The following is a 21,597-nucleotide window of genomic DNA, read 5'->3' on the forward strand; positions in this document are numbered from 1 at the left end:
TTACTCTTGATTCCCATTGACTTCAGTTTTACTGATGTCACATTTGTTCAAATGCTGACGCCAAAGGCAGTCACCCCCTGACCTCCGTTCTGAGTTCAGTTCTTTTTCCATATTTGGACCAAGATTGCAATAAAACCAGGAGCTGAGTAGTCCTGGTGGAACCCTACATTTTAAGTGCAGTCACTGTTACAATGCAAGAAGCGCAGTTGTCAATTTGAACATAGTAGGCTGTCACAAGCTGCAATGTGATAACGACCAGATAATCTAATTTTTGTAAGGTATATTGAAAGCTAGGTATTGGGAATGTTTTATGTTCATCCTAGAGATCGGGTAAGTCAATAGTTTAATGTCTGAATCAAAAGATGGCACTTCTGGCAGAGTATCATCCCCTCAGTATTGCACAGGAGTACCAATCGAGATGTTTGTGCTCAAATCTCATTTTAAACCCACAATATCTGACTCAGGTGAAAGTGTTACCAACTGAGGTGCAGCTGATACCGAACAGTTAAAAGATTTAAATTTACTGAATAGCTATTGAGACCAATTAATGGAGTCTTTTTTCTAAATCTTAGGTTTTTGTTTTTGAAAAGCTTTTTGTTGGTGATTACTTTTGTTGTAAGTATAGCCATGTTGGAGAGAGGAAGTCTGAGAATGGGTGCAAAAATTGGAAAGGATAATCATTGTATTTATATAGTGCCTTTCACACCTCCAGGATATCCAAAGTCCTTGTGGTCAACTAATTATGTTTGAACCCAGTTATTTGTTTTTTAAAAATATTTTTATTCCCCTTTTTCACATTTTCTCCCGAATTTACACCCACCAACAATAAACAACAATCAGAAACAATGCATCAATCCCCATAACGATAACAACGATCCCATCCTCCCACCAAAACCCAAACATCAGCCCGCATGTTTACACAAACAAATGACCAAAAAGGAATCAGGGATTACCCATAGTCATCCTTAATGTACACAGCCCACCTTCCCCCAACTAATGTTCGATGTTATCCAGTTCTTGAAAGTGCATATGAAATAATGCCCATGACATGTAGAACCCCTCCGAGCTTCCCCTCAGTTCAAACTTAATGTTCTCAAGGGTCAAGTATTCCAACAGGTCCCCCTGCCACGCCAGGGTGGAGAGGCTGCTCCCCATGCCAGCAGGATCCACCTTCGGGCGATCAACGAGGCGAAGGCTATGATATCTGCCTCCGCACCCGTTTCCAACCCTGGCTGGTCCGACACCCCGAATATGGCCTCCCGGGGACCCGGGTCCAGTTTCACGTGCACCCCCCCCCCCCCCCCCCCCCAAACGCTCACATACATCTACTCCTGCAAAGAATCGGCTCATTACCCCCCCCCCCCCCCCCCCCAAAATGCTCACGCACATCCACTCCCGCAAAGAATCGGCTCATCCTCGCCCTCGTGAGGGGTGCTCTGTATACCACCTTCAGCTGTATCAGCCCCAACCTCGCACATGAGGTGGAGGCATTTACTCTCCGGAGCACCTCACACCAGACCCTCTCCTCTATAACCTCTCCCAACTCTTCCTCTCACTTTGCTTTGATCCCTTCCAGTGGTGCCTTATCCTCTTCCAAAATAGCTCCATACACCGCTGACACTACCCCCTTCTCCAGTCCCGTTGTCGTCAGAACCTCCTCCATCAGCGTGGAGGCCGGTTCCTCCGGGAAGTTCTGTATCTCCTTCCTGGCAAAATCTCGAACCTGCATTTATCTAAACATTTCTCCCTGCTCCAGCCCATATTTCGCTTCCAGCTCCCTCAATCCTGCAAACCGACCCCTAAGAAACAAATCTTTAAGTGTCTTAATCGCCTTCTCTTCCCATTTCCGAAAACTTCCCTCCCACTTCCCTGGTTTAAATCTGTGGTTCCCCCGAATGGCATTTCCCTTGACTCTGCCCAAACCCAAAGTGTTGGCGAAAGTGCCTCCAGATTCTCAATGAAGCTATTATTACCAGACTCCCTGAGTATTTCCCTGGAGCTATCGGGAGCGGAGCTATTGCTAGTGCTTTCAGCCCCGACCCCCTGCACAAACTCTCCTCCATTCTGACCCATTGGGATTCAACCCCACTGACCCAGCTCCGCACCTTCTCCACATTCGCCGCCCAGTAGTAGTACATCAGGTTCGGGAGACCCAAACCCCCTGCCTGCCTTCCCCTCTGTAGCAGCACCTTCCCCACTCTGGCCACCTTCCCTCCCCATATGAATGAGGTAATCCTTCCCTCAATCTCTTTGAAAAAAGACTTTGGCAGGAAAATCGGTAGGCATTGAAAAATAAACAGAAATCGCGGCAACACATTCATTTTAACCGCCTGTACCCGACCCGCCAGTGACAGAGGGAGACCATCCCACCTTGCCAGATCGGCTTTCACTCTCCCCACCAAACTAGTGATGTTGTATCTGCGCAGCCTCCCCCACTACCGGGCAACCTGCACCCCAGATAACTAAAGTGAGTCCCTGACCTACGGAATGGCAGCCCCCCCACCCCTGCCCCCACCCCCGGCCGAGACACCACAAAATACTCACTCTTGTCCAGGTTCAGCTTGTACCCCAAGAAAGACCCAAATACTCATGTTGCTCCAATATTCCTCCTTTCGATGCACTTGGTTCCAACACATACAGCAGCATACAAGGACACATATGCTCTATCCCCCCTCGCACTATTCCTTTCCATGCTCCCTAACTTCTTAATGCGATGTCCAACGGCTCAATCGCAAGTGCAAACAGCAGGGGGGACATAGGACATCCCTGCCTCGTCCCACGGTGGAGAGAAAAGTATCTCAAGCTGATGTTGTTTGTGCGGACACTCGCCTTCGGCTCTTTATATAATAGCTTTACCCAGTTCACAAATCTTGGTCCAATCACAAACCGCTCCAGCACTGCCATCAGGTACCCCATTCTACCCGGTCAAATGCCTTCTCGGCGTCCAATGCCACAACCACCTCTGTTTCCTTCCCTTCCGCCAGCACCATAACCACGTTCATTACCCTCCTAATGTTAGAAAAAGCTGCCTCCCTTTCACGAACCCTGTCTGATCCTCACCTATCACTTTCAGGAGGCACTCCTCCTGCCTACCCGCCAGTACCTTCGCCAATACTTTTACGTCCACAATCAGAAGTGATATGGGCCTCTACGACCCACACTCCGTCGGATCCTTATCTTTTTTTAGCAACAGTGAAATTGATGCCTGCCCCAAGGTTTGTGGCAGCACCCCCCCCCCCCCCCCCCCTTCCCCATCGCCTCTTCAAACATCCCCACCATCAGGGGTAGAACTCACAGTTATATAGGAAATGCCACAGACATCTAGCCCACAGCAAGACCCTTCAAACATTAAATAGACAAATGACAGTGCTTGTTCAGGGATACCTGTTGAACATTGGAAGAATTCTTCCGCTGTTTTTCATCGAGGCAGATATTTGTTTAATCTCTCGTCTAAATGATGTGTCAGGCATGACTCAATTGGTAGCACTATTGTCTCTTCGAAGATTGTTGGCTCAATTCCATCCGAAATTCTAGGGCTTAAGAGCACAAAAATGATGGCCGGCACTCCAAGTACAGTATTTGAGGGCGTGCTGAACTGTCAACAATGCTTTTTGGATGAGGTGTTAAAATCAGACCCTCTCTGCCTTCTCAGATTGATGTAAAAAATACCATGACACTATTTTGAAGAAGAGCATGGGGGTGGGGGGTGTAAATCCCAGGATCTGGGTCAATATTCTGACCCTCAATCAACATCACAGAAACAGATAATCTGGTCATTATCACATTGGTGTTTGTGGGAGTTTGATGTCTGTAGACTGGCTGCTGCGTTTTCCTATATTACAAAAGTGAACTACACTTTCATTAGCTGTAAAGTGCTTTGCGATGTCTGCTTGATTGTGAAAAATGCTTTATAAATGTAAGTCATTTCTTTGAAAATATATGATTGGTTTACATCAGTAAATTGTGTAGATGGGACTAGAAAATCACGGGGTAGGAGCGGCATGATGGCTCCAGGGTCCCAGGTTCGATTCCCGGCTTGGATCACTGTCTCTGCAGAGTCTGCATGTTCTTCCCGTGTCTGCGTGGGTTTCCTCCGGGTGCTCCGGTTTCCTCCCACAGTCCAAAGTTTTTTCTATAAATTTCTAGTACCCAATTAATATTTTCCAATTGAGGGGCAATTTAGTGTGGGCAAACACCTACCCTGCACATCTTTGGGTTTTTGGGGGCGAAATCCACGCTAACACGGGGAAAATGTGCAAACTCCACACGGACAGTGACCCAGAGCTGGGATCAAACCTGGGACCTCGGCGCCATGAGGCAGCTGTGCTAACCACTGCGCCACCGTGCTGCCCTCACAGTCCAAAGCTGTGCAGGTTAGATGGATTGACCATGCTAAATTTCGTCAGTCTCCAAAGAAAAAGGTTAGGTGGGGTTGCTGGGTTACAGGGATAGGGTGGAGGGGTGGCCTTAAGTACGGTGCTCTCTCCAAGGGCCAGTGCAGTCTCGATGGGCCGAATGGCCTCCTTCTGCACTGTAAATTCTATGATTCTATGAGCCCACAGATGCGCAGGGTAGGTGGATTGGCCACTCAAAATTGCCCCTTAATTGGAAAAAAAGAATTGGGTACTCTAAATTTATATATTAAAAATCATGGGCTTTTAAACAGTTTAATGATAATACCTGATACTACCTGAGTGGTATTGTTTCATATTCAGCAGTAATATTCCCCCGCCCTTCACCTCTTGCAGCAGTATGGACATTTAAATGCAAATATTATGCTCCTCATGCATCACATTGAGAAAGTGTTTTTGATTCTAGGGTCTGGATTTTCAAACTGGGGTCGGGAACCTGATACTTGGATCATTTCTGTACCCTGCCTCGGTGCCATGTCAGCATTGTTGATATTATATAAAATGCAAAATCTCCAATTGGGCCAGGGGTGAGCATGGTGCCCAATTAGGGGCGCTTGGTGCTGTGTGGAGATGGGAACGGCTCTCGAACTCAATGCTCAAAGGCAAACAGCTGTAAACTGAGCTTGCAGCCTTGTAGATTGGAAATTGAAGGAGATCAGAGGGCCAGCAGCTTTGTGGTGTTTGCATGTGGCCAAATGGTTAATCACAAGGTATTTGACCCCCTCTGCTCAAGCGACGGCAATTTTGCATCACTTCCTGAGCACCTTAGTTTGAATAATTATTTCTTTATCAACACATAAGTTCATCAGCAATATCACATTATAGTTCCTAGAAGTTCTTCCTACAAATTGTTCACTCTTCCTATTTGGTGCTTTGAAACATTTTTCCTGGCCCTCTCCAGCCCATTAATAAGCACTTCATCGAGCTTCTTTTTTAAAAATGTTTCCAATTAAGGGGCAATTTAGCATGGCAAATCCACCTACTCTGCTCATCTTTGGGTTTTGTGGGTGAGAATGTACAAAACTGCTCATGACAGTGACCCGGGAATCCGGGTCCTTGGCGCCATGAGGCAGCAGTGCTAACCACTGCGCCGCGGTGCTGCCTTTCTTCACCAAGCTTAATAGTCGGTTAATGGAAGGCCAATGGGTTGCTGACTCTCCCAATCTTGGCCTCACTTTGAAAATTGTATCGTGTTCTGGATGTGTTGGAAGACTGGCACGCTATTTGGGAACACTATTTTTGTCTGTACCGGCATTCGACATTCCAGCCCTAAATTTTGGAAGCTAAAGGACACCAGTCCTGTCATAACCTTTTATTTAATATTTTGGTGTAAATTTCTGTTGGGTTCAGCATGAGCCATGTCCTGTTAGTTTTCATCACCAGACATTAATCTGAGACAGTTCCAAACTGAGACTTTTAACCTTTAAGGTGCGAATCATAGCATTGCAACTCAAGAGTTTTCTTTATTTTCCTTCCTAGTCGGTTAACGGTCAAATCTAGACTGTTAGAAAAATGGCAAGAAAAATATATAACACAATCCATCTGCAACAAAAATACTTACGTTTATGTAGGAGTGAAGGTGGACGATGTTGCAGAGATATATGCAGACAGTCTTTATAAAGGAGAGGATGGAAGCTCGGTTCAGGGTCATGCGGGAATCAACCTGAGACAATGGCCAGGGGAAGTGGATAAGAATCAGTGGCGATTGAGCAGAGCTTGTGGAGGGGGGTCCGGGACAATGGCTTTGGTCTTCCCAGTACTTAATTAGAGGAAATTGCAGTTTATTCAGGACTGGATGTCTGACAATAATGACAGACAGTGGAAGCATTGAGCAATACAATGGTTGAGATAAAGCTGAATGTAATCAGCCAGCATACATGTGAAACCTGCTTTTGGTGGATGCTGTCCTTAACAGGCAGCATGTAAATGAGAAACTGGAGGAACTCAGGATCAATTGAATAGCACTCTTGCAACCCATTCATGGCATTTGCATTGATAAATTCTTGAGTAAGAGCAACTTCAATGTGGATTTGGACCATCTCTCACCAATTGCCACCTCCCCCTTCCCACCCTCACTCCACAGTGAGCACCCTTCAAGCCAATTTCTGTCCTCACACCAATAAACTAACATAACTCTTCCTTGGTTCACACAAGAATAATGGACATTGGCTGAGGTGCTGGGGAATTGCTGCTGCTTATGGAACAGCATGTCATTGGCAGTTTGTGGTTTTAGGGAAGGAAGTAAACTTTCTTTTATCATTAATGCTTTCACTCTATGGCAAATAAAATTCAAAATATTCCAGCTAATGTAGCTTGATTTCTAATTGAACCTAATGGAATTTGAGCCAACCAGAGGAAGCATGTTCCACTTTCAGTTCCTGTTTTTTTCTGCCCCAGAAACAGTGTCACTGAATTAGGGATGGGAAATAAACTAGAGATCGTGTCTCAAAAAAATTGTGTTATTAAATAAAAGTTTCCAAATGTTAATGTATTGAAGGTGAATTTAAAGGAAGTGTATATGGTAGTGGTGTCCAAGATGCTTCCTACGAAGTTTCAAATGTGGGCCAGTTCTTAATGACTGCGGAATGTTTTTGTGGGAGTTGCGGAAATAGTTTCAAATAGCCTACAGGAGCCTTATAAATCAACTGCTTTTGTATGTGGAGCAACAATCTCCAATGAATTGACTTGCTGCAAATAATTTGAGTCAAACTCTTGATACCGAGCAACTTTTTAAAAAAAACTTAGAAATGGAACAAACTCTTTTGCATGTGGCTTTCATTAATAGAACATACAGAGTAGAAGAATGTATTGACAGACAAGTCACTTTGTACAATCAAAGTGAATTTAGAATATAAACCCCAAAACATACCACTGCAACAACACAAAAGCAAAATACCATGGGTGCTGCAAATCTGAAATAGACACAGAAAATGCTGGAAGTACTCAGCTATCAAGCTTGCGTGAACTTTATTGGAGTACGACTGGAGACCAAGGACAGAAAGGAAGCTTTGGAGCATTCTTGTGGAATGCATAGTGCTCTGTAAAGCATTCGCCCAATCTACATTTTCTCTTCCCAGTGTATTAGAGACGGCATTGTGAACGGTGAATACATTATACTGAATTGAAAGAAATACATGTAAATCGCCGTTTCACCTGGAAGGAGTGGTGCCTTGAACATTGAGGAGAGAAGAGATAAAAGGGCAATTTTATCGAAAGTGCCTTAGGGAGGGCACTGAGTGTTGGAGGTGATTGAGGAATGATCGGGTGTCAAAGAATGAATGATTCCTTTGGAATGTTGAAAAGGGAGAGTAGGGAAGATATGCTTGCTGTCACTCAGGAGGTGGTGGAAATGGCAGTGGGTGATCCGTTAGTATATGCTGGTGGGGCTGAAGGTGAAAACAAAGGGAACAAAATTTTATCCATGTGGCTTTCATTAATACAACATTCCGAGTTGAAAAATGTATTGACAATGTTCCTGCAACAAACCTGACAAGTTACTTGTGCAACAGAAGTGAATTTAGAATATAAACCTCAGAAAATATCACTGCAACAACAGGAGAGCAAAATACTATATATTGCTGGAATTCTGAAATTAAAACCAAAAATGCTGGGAATACTCAGCAGGTCAGGGTGCATCTGTGGAGAGAGAAACAGAGTTAATGTTTCAGGCTGATGACTTTTGATCAGAAATATTTCCTCTGTCTTATTGCATCTGTTCTGATGCACACAATGGGTTGCATAATATGCAATGTACTGAATAATTAAGCCAAGATGTGGAAACAATTCTGATGTTCAAAGGGATATCAATGTTTACTTTGGATATAAGGGAAACAATGTAGTGAAGGATGAGAAATTGAGATTATAAAGATAAAGAACTGCCACGGCCCAAAAAATGAGAGAGATGGCCAAACCCTGTTTCTGTGTTCCCGCAATATAGTTAGTTTAAACTCTGCTTCCATCACAAATGTTCCTGAATTTTTAAATATTCAAATTGAAATTAATGCATTTTTCCCATCTAGGATTTCTTCCTTCTTGTCCAGAAGGTACTGTGCTGTGTGATGGATGCCAGAAACTGTTGTGTTTTTTGCTGAATCCAATCTTCATGTGTGAGCCGAGGCAGCAAGTGGCTCCAGGTTATTTAACAGTTGGAGAACATCATAATTTAATATGACCCTGTCCTCCCTGCACATGCAGGCATTTTTCCAGCATCAACCGCTGGTTGGTTATCAGAAGTAGCTGCCCTGACAAAGTAACATTAACCAAGTGATATTAAAGCCATCTCTAGTGCCCATTTCGATTGGGTTCGTAATGAGAGCAGTTTGTGAGGTCTGTCCAAGAGGGTTTTTTGAAACAGTATGTTGATAGTCCAAACAAGGAGAGGGCCTTACTGGACCTAGTATTGGGGAATGAGCCCGGCCAGGTGACCAAAGTTTCAGTAGGGGATCATTTTGGGAATAGTGATCATAATTCCGTAAGTTTTCAAATACTCATGGATAAGGACAAGAGTGGTCCTCTAGAAAGGGTGCTAAACTGGGGAAAAGCAAACTATAACAGAATTCGGCAAGAGCTGGAGAGTGTGGATTGGGGGCAGCTGTTTGAGGGTAAATCCACATTTGATATATGGAAGCCTTTTAAAGACCAGTTGATTGGAGTGCAGGACAGGCATGTCCCTATGAAAATGAAGGACAGAAATGACAGGATTAGGGAACTATGGTTGATGGGAAAGTGTGAGATTAGTGAAAAAGAAAAAAGAAGCATGCATAAATGAAGGACAGAAATTGCAGGATTAGCTAACCATGGATGACGGGAAATTGTGAGACTAGTCAAAAAGAAAAAAGAAGCATACATAAGGTCTGGGCAACTAAAAACAGACAAAGCTTTTGAAGAATGTACAGAAAGTAGGAACAAACTCAAACGAGGAGTTAGGAGGGCTAAAGAGGCCATGAAATGTCATTGGCAAGCAAGGTCAAGGAAAATCCCAAAGCCTTTTATACATATTTAAGGAGCAAGAGGGTAGCTAGGGATAGAGTAGGCCCGCTGAAGGACAAAGGAGGGAAGTAATTCGTGGAGTCAGAGGAAGTGGGTGAGATCCTTAATGAGTACTTTGCATCAATATTCACCAAGGAGAGGGACATGATGGATGTTGATGTTAGGGATGGGTGTGTGAATACTCTCGGACATGTCAGCAAAATGAAGGAGCGAGTGTTGGATATCCTAAAATGCATTAAGGTAGACAGGTCCCCTAGGCGAATGGGATATATCCCGGATTAATGTGGAAGGGAAGAGAGGAAACAACTGGGGCTTTAACAGATATCTTTGCATAATCATTGATCACAGGCAAGGTTCCAGAAGATTGGAAAATAGCCAGTGTTGTCCCTTTGTTTAAAAAGAGACAACGACGAATCAGACTTTAGGAGGGAGATAAATCACTTGGTTGCATGGTGTACGAAAAACAACCTCTCTCTAAAGACCAAGGAACTGATCATTGACTTCAGGAAGCGTAGCACGACACACACACTCGTCTGCATCAATGGCTCCGAAGTGGAGATGGTCGATTGCTTTAAGTTCCTGGGGGTCACCATCACCAACAGTCTATTCTGGTCCACTCACTTTGATGCAACAGTCAAGAAAGCCCAACAACGTCTCTACTTCCTACGGAAGCTAAAGAAATTTGTCATGTCTGCATTGACTCTCACAACCTCTACAGATGTGCGATAGAGAGTATCCTATTTGGCTGCATCACAGCCTGGTATGGCAACTGCTCGGTCCAAGATCGCAAGAAACTGCAGAGTGTGGTGAACTCAGCCCAACGCACCACACAAGCTTGCCACCCCACATTGATTCTGTGTACATCTCCTGCTGCTTCAGGAAGGCAGACAGTATTATCAGAGACCCCTCCCACCCAGGCATTGCCTTCTTCCAGACCCTTCCATCAGGCAGAAGGTACAGAAGTCTGAAGACCCGCACATCCAGACATAGGAACAGCTTCTTCCCCACAGCTACAAGACTCCTCAATGACTGCCCTTGGACTGATCTGTTCTCTGTAAGAACACTATTCACGCTGCCCTATGCAGCTCTTGCTCACGTATTTGCTTTGTTTGACCCCTTGTTCCGCACTGTAACCAATCACGTTGTTGATGGACCATTTGTCAATGTTCTCTGTTGATTATTCTTTTTGTCTACTCTGTACGAACTGTGCACGTTCCCTCGTCCGCAGAAATATACTTTTCACTGTATTATGTGATATATAACAATAAATCAAATAAAAAATAAAAAATCCAGGTAATTATAGGCCAGTGAGCCTGATGTCAGTGGTGGGGACGTTGTTGGAGAAGTTATTGAGGGACAGGATTTATTCACATTTGGAGGGAATAGACTTGTTCGTGATAGGCAACATGGTTTTCTGCGGGGAAGGTCATGTCTTATCAGATAGAGTTTTTTGAGGAGGCGAAAAAATTAATTGGTGAGGGAAAGACTGTGGATGTTGTCTACGTGGATGCTTGACAAGGTCTCTCATGGCAGACTGCTAAAAAAGGTAAAGTCACATGGGATTCGGGGTGTGCTAGCTAGATGGGTAAAGAACTGGGTTGGCAACAGGAGAAGAGTAACAGTGAAAAGGAGTTTTTCAGAATGAAGATCTGTAACTAGTGGTGTTCCACAAGTTTCAGTGCTGGGACCACTGTTGTTTGTAATATATATAAATGATCTGGTGGAAAATGTAGATGGTCTGATTAACAAGTTTGCAGATACCATTAAGATAAATGGAGTTTCAGATAGTGAAGGGGATTGTCAGAGAAGACAGCAGAATATAGATAGATTGGAGAGTTGGGCAGGGAAATGGCAGATGGAGTTCAATCCTGACAAATGCAACGTGATGCATTTTGGAAGATCAAATTCAGGTGTGAATTATACAATAAATGGCAGAATGCTTAGAAGCGTTGACATCTCGAGGAATCTGGGGTCCAGGTCCTTAGTTCCATGAAAGTGGCAATCCAGCTGGATAAGGTGGTCAAGAAGGCATAAATCATGCTTCACTTCATCAGCCGGGGCATTGAGTACAAGAGTTGCAGGTCATGCTACAGTTGTATAAAACTTTTGTTAGGTCACATTTGGAATTTTGGGTACCGTTCTGGGTTGCCACACTACCAGATGGACGTGGATGCTTTGTAGAGAGTGCAACAACATTTACCAGGATGTTGCCTGTCTGGAAGGCGTTAGCTATGAGGAGAGGTTGAATAAACTTGGATTGTTTTCGTTGGAAACACAGAGGCTGAGGGGAGACCTGATTGAGGTCTAAAAAATTACAAGAGGTATAGACAGGATGAGTAGTCAGAAGCTATTTCCCAGCGTGGAAGATTCAATTACAAGGGGGCACAGGTTCAAGGTGAAAGGGGAAAGTTTAGGCGAGATATGCAGGGAAAGTTTTTCATGCAGAAGGTGGTGGGTGCCTGGAACGCGTTGCCAGTGGAGTTAGTGGAGGCAGGCACATGAGCAACATTTCAGATGCATCTTGATAGACACATGAACGGGTGAGGAATGAAGGGATAGAGATTGTTTGGACAATAAGAGTAGGTCTAAATAAGGAATCAGCACAGGTTTGGTAGGCCGAAAGGCATGTTTCTGTGCTGTAATGTTCTTGGTTCTTTATTCTAATTGAGATCAATCTAGACATCAAACCTGGAAATTTCCTCGAAGTTGTGGCTCCATTCCACACTGCACAATTGCATTTACCAACACGGTTACCAAAGTGTTTGTGATGCACTCTTCTTCCATCTTGTTTATCAGGTGTTATACGTTTAGCTGCTGTTGTATAACGAGTCAAAGGTTCTTCTCCTTTTCCACAAACACCTTTAATTTACTTTCACAGACTCTGCACAAAACTCTAGCATCACATCACCTGACACAAAGGCCACCTGAAGCCCCTTTCCATATCAGTGTCAATTATTGGATACTTAACATAAATGAGACAACTAATTGCAATGTCTCTTAACCCATTACTTAACAGTCTCCCTTCCTTGGAGAAAAAAATAATTAGGTGAAAACAAAATTACAAGAAACTCAAAAACACGCATGCAATTTCCCCCCTCCTTTTTTTTCATTTTTGGAAGAAAAAAAGTCACAGAAACGGTTCATGCAGTCTTAATTAACAATATCCAAAAGTTTCTGTGAGCTAGCCCCTCTTTTTGTAAAACAGTCTGACAATTGATTGCTACTGTCAACCCATTTAATTTTTGCTATTTCCACTCTGTCCAGCATCTGCTTCAAACTTGTGATGTCTATCCTTAACCTAGTTTCATTGACACTTTTTGCAGAGTGCACATTTTCCCACAGGGATTTCTTGTCAATGTGACATTCAATAGGTATATTACACAAATCCCAAAATTTCTGTCAATATCTAAGATATATAAAAGGCCATATCCACCGCCTCTACAAGGCTTAACGTCTCAGTAGCCAAAGTGCATTTGACCACTCCTTATTTTCTTTGTTTCCTACACAAGAGGGCAACATTTACCATTGTTCCCCAAAAGGAAAATTATAAAACCTCCAGTGCTTGAAACCCCATCACATAAATTTGCATAGGACACATCACTATAAACTATGAGTTTCAAGTGCCTACGGTCACCTAAAACCAGGAATCTCAAAACATACTCCTGCGTTTTTAGTTTGACCAACGCTTTATTTGCTCTTATTATGTCTCCCACTTTGGGATCATTCATTATTGTACTTAACTGTAAGACATCAAAACTCACGTTCGGGCTAGTCTGTCTACTAACCAATTCAGTTGCCCAATTAAACTGCGCAGTTGCTCTTTTTCCATCTTTGAAACCATTGCGTCTAACCACGGCTAATTGCTATTGAGCTGATGCTTTCCAAATAAGATTGCTGACGTAAAGTTGCCCCTAACTTAGTCTGTCCGATTTCCAGTCCAATATATTTAAATGCACTGGGCGCCTGACTTCCAACCCTGAATTGTTTCCTCAAACCAGAGATTACAATAGCTTCGAAATCACTAGTCCCACCCCACAAAAAATCATCGACATGCATCATAAAGATGCCAGAAAGATTTCCTTTATAGTGCCAGTAAAACATTGCCGGATCTGCTTTCAACTCGCAACAGCCTAACTGTGACAAAACTGACCGTACCGAAAAATACCAGACTCGAGACGCATCATTTAATCCACATACACATTTGTTCAACTTCTAGAGTACCCCTTCTGTGTTAGCTGCCTCTTTCGGACGACAGAGAAAAATGTCTCTCTGGAGCTGATGCCCCTGCAAGAAGGCAGCTTTTATATCAATCGATTTTCATTCCTATACCTTTGTGGCTAATAGAGCCAAGAAGATCTTTCCTGCCATAGGTGAATCTACCCTTAAATCCTGATTGTCTTAGGTTTTCTACAGATCCCCTTGCCACAAGCCTGGCTTTTGCCTTATAAGTTCCAGCTGGAAGAACCTTTTCCGTGCAAATCCATCTGTGGGATAGAGCTCTTTATCCCCTATCCGGTACTTCCGTGTATACCCCAAATTCACTCCAAATATGCAGTTCTTGCTGTTTGGCATCTTTGATAACGTTTTCATCTAACTTATTGTAAGCCACCAAAATCTCACGTGCATGTGGGCTTCTACTTCTATTAGTATTTGTTCAGTCATGAACAATCATGTTCCGAGACCTTGATAAACTACGTCCCCTCTCCCGTCTGGTATCTCATTCTGTACTGCTACTGCTTGATCTTTCCCTTCTACTGTGGGATATCTTTTCAATAGTTCTTAACTTTTTCCTGTGGACCTGCTCACTATCCGATGTACAATCTGAACTGGCACTGCGTTTCTGTGCCCTCCATTTTTGAACTTCATGTTCCCAATCCATTGTCTTGACTCCCTCCCCTGAATGCTATACATTCAACCAATGTTTATACTTTCCAGTGGCCTTCCCTGCTCTACTAATAACAGTTGCATCCTGGCATTGACTAGACCCTTCAGGCAAGCATGTCACTTTTGTACCAACTTTTGTCAGTTGTCCTTTCGGAAAAATGGCCTGTTTTAAATCATCAGAAGTGTTGTGTTCCTCTCCAGAAACCCTGTCTATATCAGTTAATTGGTCCTCCTAGTTCTGTAACACGTGTGTACCAGATGACCCTAGTTCCACGACATGCCTGCCTGCTCTGTCTAAATTTGAAACTTTGTAATCTGTACCCATTATCCTTGATAAATGTACCCTAACAGTTTGATTGCCATGTTGCAAAATACTTGTTTTGCCATCTATGCCTATGATCTTCCCTGGGCCTTTCCATTCATTAAAATTGTCTCTCTTATAGTATACCATGTCTCCTTGCTGAAAAACGGCATCTGATGGCCGTACATGATGTCTTAAAGCTCTGCGAATTCTTTCAGAGACTTCTGCTTCCAAAAAAGCTTTTCTACTGCTATGTAACGCGTTTAAATGTTCATCAAAACCAGAGCTAATTGTAGTCCCTTCCCAAGCTGGAGGCTGGTCATCCAAAATGGAGGGAATTTTAGGATTTCTACGAAACACTAATTGATCGGGACTATAACCTCCAACCATCTGCAACAAATTGTTTGCATGTACCGCCCATGCTAAAGCTGAATTTAGCTTGCAGTTTGGTCTATCTGCCCAAATTTTCTGGAGCATGTCATCTATTACTGAATGGTTTCTTTCACACACACCATTACTAAATGGGCTTTCTGCTGTCGTGTTCAGAACTGTGATATTCACGTTTTCACACATATATCCCTGAACTCATCATTAGCAAATTCTCCCCCATTGTTCGTAAAGAATTTTGCTGGTGGGCCCATTCTTGTCCCAATCCATTTTTCCACAAATTGATGCAGAATTATTCTCTTTTCTTTACTTCGTACAATCGTTAATTGAAAAGAATCTGGTCACTAAATCTACAAAATGCAAAATAAATATATTATTGGCTTTATCCCAGATCTTAAGGTCCATGGCCACAATGTCATTAAAACCCTGGCCAAAGGTAGGGTTACTATCAGCCGTGCTGGTGTCCTGTACTTCCTACAAACTTCAGAGCGATCACTAACCTGTTCTATTAGCTTAGTATAGTCTTCATCCCTTATCCCTGCATCCTTTAATAAATTGTTCAGCCTCCGAGAAGACGGATGCGTAAATTGCCTTTGCAGTTTTAATACAACAAGTTTTTATCAGTTAAAGTCCCATTTTCAACTGCCATTAACACATCCTTAACAACTGTACTTGAAATATCATTTGTCAGTAATGGAATACAATAGTGTCCCGACTGTGTAAATTGTAAGTCCACCGTCTTTCCAACAGCTGTTGCCGTATCCTGTTCCATATAGTTTCATGTGTGCTTTCTTCATCGACGGTCTGCTCAGAAGCAAAGGTGCCTCACTTGATACAACATCCGTGCTAATGAAATTATTCACTCTGGCAATATTGCAAGGGATCATCACTCTTTTCAGGAATATCATCCCCAAACCTGAAACTTGTGGAACTTTCAAATTCCTTAACCATGTTACGATTTTTAGCATTCAAAGAGTCCAGGTAACATTTCAACTAGTTAATTCCACACATAGTAGATGTGCAGCCACTGTCCAATACAGTACAATTGAAGGATTCTGCAACCAACACCCTCATTACCGGCATAAAACTGCTTGTTAATAGGACAATGCCTTCTTTCTGGTCACTATTTTTTTCCTCTTCTGACTCTTCCGTGTCATGTGTCGCTTCAAACACTCTATTATAACGTGTTGGACAGTTGAAAGCTTAATGGTATTGAGAGTCACATCGAAAACATGGATTTATCATGCCCCGTGCATTTCTGGGGTTCACCGTCCTATTGTAGGTTCTAACTGGGTTTCTGTCTTCATAATTTCCGGGTCCCGATCTCCTTAGATAGTCTTGGAACTTGTTTGTAGCTGTACGATTTAGCCATCCTGTTTGTAGTGTATCTTCAATATTCTGCTTTATTGCAGGCTGACCTATTTGGGTCATCAGAGCCATCGGAATCGAGTGTTTCCCCAGTAACGTTTTTGAAAGTTTCCGTAATCTGATCGAATAAGGTATCCTTATCCACAAACTGAACTCCTGTCAAAACCAGAAAGCCGATCCATGTTGCTCTCTCTAACACAGTCAAGTAATTTAAAGGCCAACACAGAATGTGGAAATTCCAGGTTGTGTTACTGCAGCCTTTTATATTGTCTACCAAATTCCATTATATAGTCTTCAATGGAGAAATCCTCTATTTTCCGGAACCTATCAAAATCCGACCATGCTTCAATTGCACTTAACAAGTCATCTTTCTGATAAATCTTATCCATATAATGTAATAGAGCCTTCAGACCTTCTTCTGAGTCTAACTCTTCCAATTCCAGCTCAGAAAACACTTTGCTCCGGATTTTACTGTCATAAGGTCGAGAAGGAGCCAATGCCATACCTTGTTTTCTCTTTCCCAAGGCAATTACCTTAGTCCACATAACTACTGCACTTCTCCATTGGTCGTACGCTCCCCTTTCAGAAAATAAGGTGTGGTAGTCATATCCAGCCACCTTTATCCTTGGTTCAGCCATATATCTTTGGGTTTTTTTTCTTCCCATTCACTCCTTGGTTTGGTCTGGAAAAGTTGTATCTTTCAACCCTTCACATTTGCACAGCAACCGTCCTCTGCTACCATTTGTTATAAGTTTAGCTGCTGTTAATGTTAACTGCAGATAAATGAGACAACTAATTGGAATGTCTCTTAACCCATTACTTAACATCAGGGCGGGGGAATCCAGCTGCCCGAGCTCCTGCAATGCCGCGAAGGTTATGGTGCAAAGCCGTGTTTACTGGCCTTCGAAATCAAAGAAAGCACACAGCTCTCCTCGGGATTGAGGGTGTTTATTGCCGTGATGAAACAGAATTTCATCTGGGCAAGAGATGTGCTTACATCTGCAAAGCAAAGAACAACTCCGTCATTCCTGGCACTAAATCAAACCGGACTCGTGACATTTGGGGTAAAGTGACCAGTGCTCATGGAAATAGTGGCATGATGCATGTCCAGTTCAGCAGTAATCTGCCCGCTAAGGCTATTGGGCAAAGGATTTGAGTGATGCTATACTCATCAAGGATTTAAAGCGCAGCCGTACACACATTGATAATAAAATGATCTTTAAAAAAAAGTGTTTGTGATGCTTTCCCCCACCCCCACATATTTGACCAGTGGTTGAAAGGGTAGACTATGCTAATGCCACTGTCAAGCTGGTTGTTAGTAGATCATAGAATATATATGTATATCATAGATACAGTGCTCAAGGAGGCCATTCGTCTCACCGAGTCTGCAACAACTCTCCGAAAGAGCACCCTACCTAGCCCCTCTCCCTGTCCTTTCCCTATAACCTCACCTAACCTTTGGGCACGAAGGGGCAATTATGGCATGGCCAAGCCACCTAACCTGCATGTCTTTGGACAGTTCGGAAGGAAACCGGAGCACCCGGAGGAAACTCACAGGGAGAACGTGCACACTCCACACAGTCCCCCACGGTCGGAATCGAACCAGGGTTCCTGGCGATGAGACAGCAGTAACCACAGTGCCATCCTCGGACATCTAGGCTAGGACATCTTATAGTGACACTTCTTCTGAAAATTCCTTCTCATCCTGCAGAAAATAGGCTTTACAGCTGCTTTGTGCTTCAATAGTTCCCAATTATTCTTGAATAGGTTATCAAATAATGTTTTTTTGTTGTTCACAATTGTTTATTCATTCATACCTATCTTGCAATATTGAAAACTTTAACAGTACAGGACAGGTAATTAACAATTAAGATTAAGTTCACCTAGGGCGGCACGGTGGCACAGTGGTTAGCATTTCTGCCTACGGCGCTGAGGACCCGGGTTCGAATCCCGGCCCTGGGTCACTGTCTGTGAGGAGTTTGCACATTCTCCCCGTGTTTGCGTGGGTTTCACCCCCACAACCCAAAGATGTGCAGGTTAGGTGGATTGGCCACGTTAAATTGCCCATTAATTGGAAAAGGTGAATTGGATATTCTAAATTTATTAAAAAAAGATTAAGTTCACCTTTTGGTTAAAATTCATTACCAACTCTCACACATCAATTGTCTGTGTTGATATTGAGAAAAGGTCAGAATTGTTCGGGGGAAAAAACACTTGTATTTTATAGAACCTTTTTTCCCCAACACAAAAACATTTATGCTGTTAACTACAGATAATTATATTCCTACTTCAAGCATACATCTGACCACACATTAGTTGGAGTCCCATGTTGAAATGCAGTGTGCAAAGAAATGCCATTGTTATTTATTATTAGTTTATCCCTCATCACTTGCCCATATCCTGTTTAGGTAACTTCACAATGTACTATTCCCTGTAAGTAAGGGAAAGCAAGCAGTCTACTTTTAGACCTGTGCCATTAGTGTTAATAATAGAGTAAATTGCCTTAAGGTGACTTGTTAATGCTTTGGGGTGGGGACAACAGATTAACCTTTGTATTCAAGATTAACAGTTTATTCTCGTGCTCAGCAATTTTAACCAAGTGAATCTACCTTGAGAGAGTGTACCTTCTTTGAATTCTGTTGAGCAGCTTTGTTCTGTATCATTAATGTATAAAGGCTAGTTCCATGTTCTTTCAATTGCTCATTATTATCCAGTGCTAATGTAAATCCTGTTTCAATTATAAAACTTCTTTGTGTTGAATGCTCTATATTATTTTTGGCGTAACAAATAGGAATAACTTTATGGCAAAGCTCTCGCAATAAATCAGGTTTTAGTGTAGCTTGCAATATTGATCAATTTCAGCTGCATTACCCTGTTGATTCTAACTCTATTCACTAGACAGAGAGCTTCTGCAATCAGTAACTGAAAATTGGGCCGGGATTCTCTGATCCTGCGGCCAGGTTCTGACGCCGGCGTCAAAAATGGTGCGAGCCACTCTGGCATCAACGGGCCTCCAGGCCCAGGTATTCACCCCTTCCTAGTGGGCTAGTATGGCGTTGGAGTGGTGGCCGCTGCTCCGACGCTCAAAAATCGGGAGGCCCCCCCCGGATTCGGATCCCCCCGTCCCCTCATCAGGACGGCCCCCGCAGCCAGAACTCCGAGGTCCCGCCGAGTGGGACCGTATGTAACCCACGCCAGCGGGACTCAGCCGTACTTGCGGCGCGGTGAATCGGGGGGTTGGGGGGGTTGGGGGGGGGGGGGGTTGGGGGGGTGGGGGGTGGGGGGGGGAGGGGCGCTTTCAACGGCCTCCGACTGGTGCGGCGGCGATCCCGCGGACAGCCGAGAATCGACGGCCCAACGTTGGAGTGGCGTGGCGCGATTCTCGCACCCCCACGGCGATTCTCCGACCCGGCGGGGGATCGGAGAATCATGCCCATGGACTTGGAACATTACCTCTGTTTCTCTCTCTACGTATGCTGCCAGACCTACTGAACATTTCCAGCGTTTTCTGTTTTATTACTGAAAATTTCCTTTTGGGTTTGGAAATCTTGTTGATTTACTTTTGCTCACGGTGTACCTGTGTATTGTGTGTTCTCTGTAATAGTGATCCTGGAAGTAAGAAGGTTCAATTCAAGACTGTAATGCTTATTTCAGTAGAGATAAAAAAAAAAGAAACAAATTCAATATGGTACATGCTGTCTCAATTTGTAATTCAAAGTAAATGAAAAAATGTATTAAGCCATGAAAACGTATGCCTTCTCCTTGTTAGATCCAGAACTGTAACTTTTTAGGTAAAGACTGAAACCCAATGTCACTACCAAAATATTTTCAATCTATTTTGAGTTTGTGCATATTCTTGAGGATTTTAACTGTTGGAAAAAGTAGCAAGAAACAGGAGTTTTTACAAATTGGGCATGTATTTGAAGAACAAATTATGTTTTGTTAATAATGAGATTTTAAAAAAACTTCTCCATACGCATTCCTGTGGAAAAATTGGACTTAACTTTAATTCACGGAGGGGAATGTGGCTCAGTGTGTGATGGTTCCCATTTGAGAGTGCTGTAGGTGGACTTGGCTACTTTAATGGGTGAGATAAAAACGTAAAATGCCGGAAATATTTGGCAGGTCAGTAGCGCCTGTGGAGAGAAGCAGAGTTAACATTTCAGGTCGATGACCCTTCATAAGATTGGCTGAGGTTCATGAACAGGCTGCTTGCCAACCAAAGCGGCCAAGAAGTTGGTAGGAAAAGACTAACCAATCTTTAAATCCGGAGGCTGCGGTTGGTGATCGAGAGTTACAGTCCTTGGAACAAGATAGGTGCTTTGGGCAAGGAACCTTTATCGGAGGACAAGATGTGGGAGCCCAAGCAGGAGGATGCAAAGCTCCCCTGGCGAGACCTGGAGGAGAATCCTGCTTCACTCAGCCATAAGCAAACAAACAGTTCCAGGCATTACGACAGACCAGCTCATGCCTCGCGTTTAAATGGCAAATCAGGCCCTGGAGTCATTGGAGTTTGATTCACACATATAAAGAGGACCCTACAGTCTTGGGGCCGGGATCCTCGTCATCTGCAATTCAAAATTGTAGCTAGCCAGATCGAGATAGGCAAAGTGTAGGTAAGCCACCATCTCCGTTTTAACTGATCAGGCCTAGTTTTTACCAAGTAACGTTGAGTTAAAATTGAACCCATTGTGTGCATTATGGTTTCGTAGTATAAAAATGCAAATAATTAATGCGGAATGGGGGGGGGGGGTGCAAATCGGGCAATATTATGGGTCTTGCATGGCTGAGACCTTTGCAAAGTTGTAAAACGTGTCCAACCATACTGTAATGTAATTGGTTAATCAAGTGAAAAAAATACAGGGAGAAACAGTGATTCAAACCATTTGAGAAGCCAAATTATGGTGTTGTAATTGAATATGCCCATATGTTTGCAATGTTAAGCGTGAGATGGGTGGGTATGCATCAGAAATTATGATGGGGGGGCACAGTGGGTTAGCCCTGCTGCCTCATGGCGCCGAGGTCCCAGGTTCGATCAAGGCTCTGAGTCACTGTCCATGTGGAGTTTTCACATTTCCCCCATGTTTGCGTGGGTTTCGTCCCCACAACCCAAAGATGTGCAAGGTAGGTGGATTGGCCACGCTAAATCGCCCCTTAATTGGAAAAAATGAATTGGGTACTCTAAATTTATAAAAAAAAGAAAAAAAAAGAAATTATGATGGGTGGCGCTAATACCATTGTCCTCTATAACACCTG

General features: G+C 43.4%; 2 protein-coding genes across 6 annotated transcripts in view; both read left to right on the forward strand.

Annotated features, from left to right (window-relative positions):
* The window catches only part of tmem135 (transmembrane protein 135), a 517,411-nt gene that overhangs the window by 147,496 nt on the left and 348,318 nt on the right, over positions 1–21,597 (forward strand). The gene's annotated exons all lie outside the window — the stretch shown is intronic.
* Positions 17,204–17,497, forward strand: LOC119977887 (60S ribosomal protein L35a-like). Its single transcript, XM_038819173.1, has one exon. It carries the CDS (start codon positions 17,204–17,206, stop codon positions 17,495–17,497), a length of 294 nt encoding a protein of 97 aa, XP_038675101.1.

Source organism: Scyliorhinus canicula, chromosome 14, assembly GCF_902713615.1.
Source record: "Scyliorhinus canicula chromosome 14, sScyCan1.1, whole genome shotgun sequence".
NCBI classification, from domain to species: domain Eukaryota; kingdom Metazoa; phylum Chordata; class Chondrichthyes; order Carcharhiniformes; family Scyliorhinidae; genus Scyliorhinus; species Scyliorhinus canicula.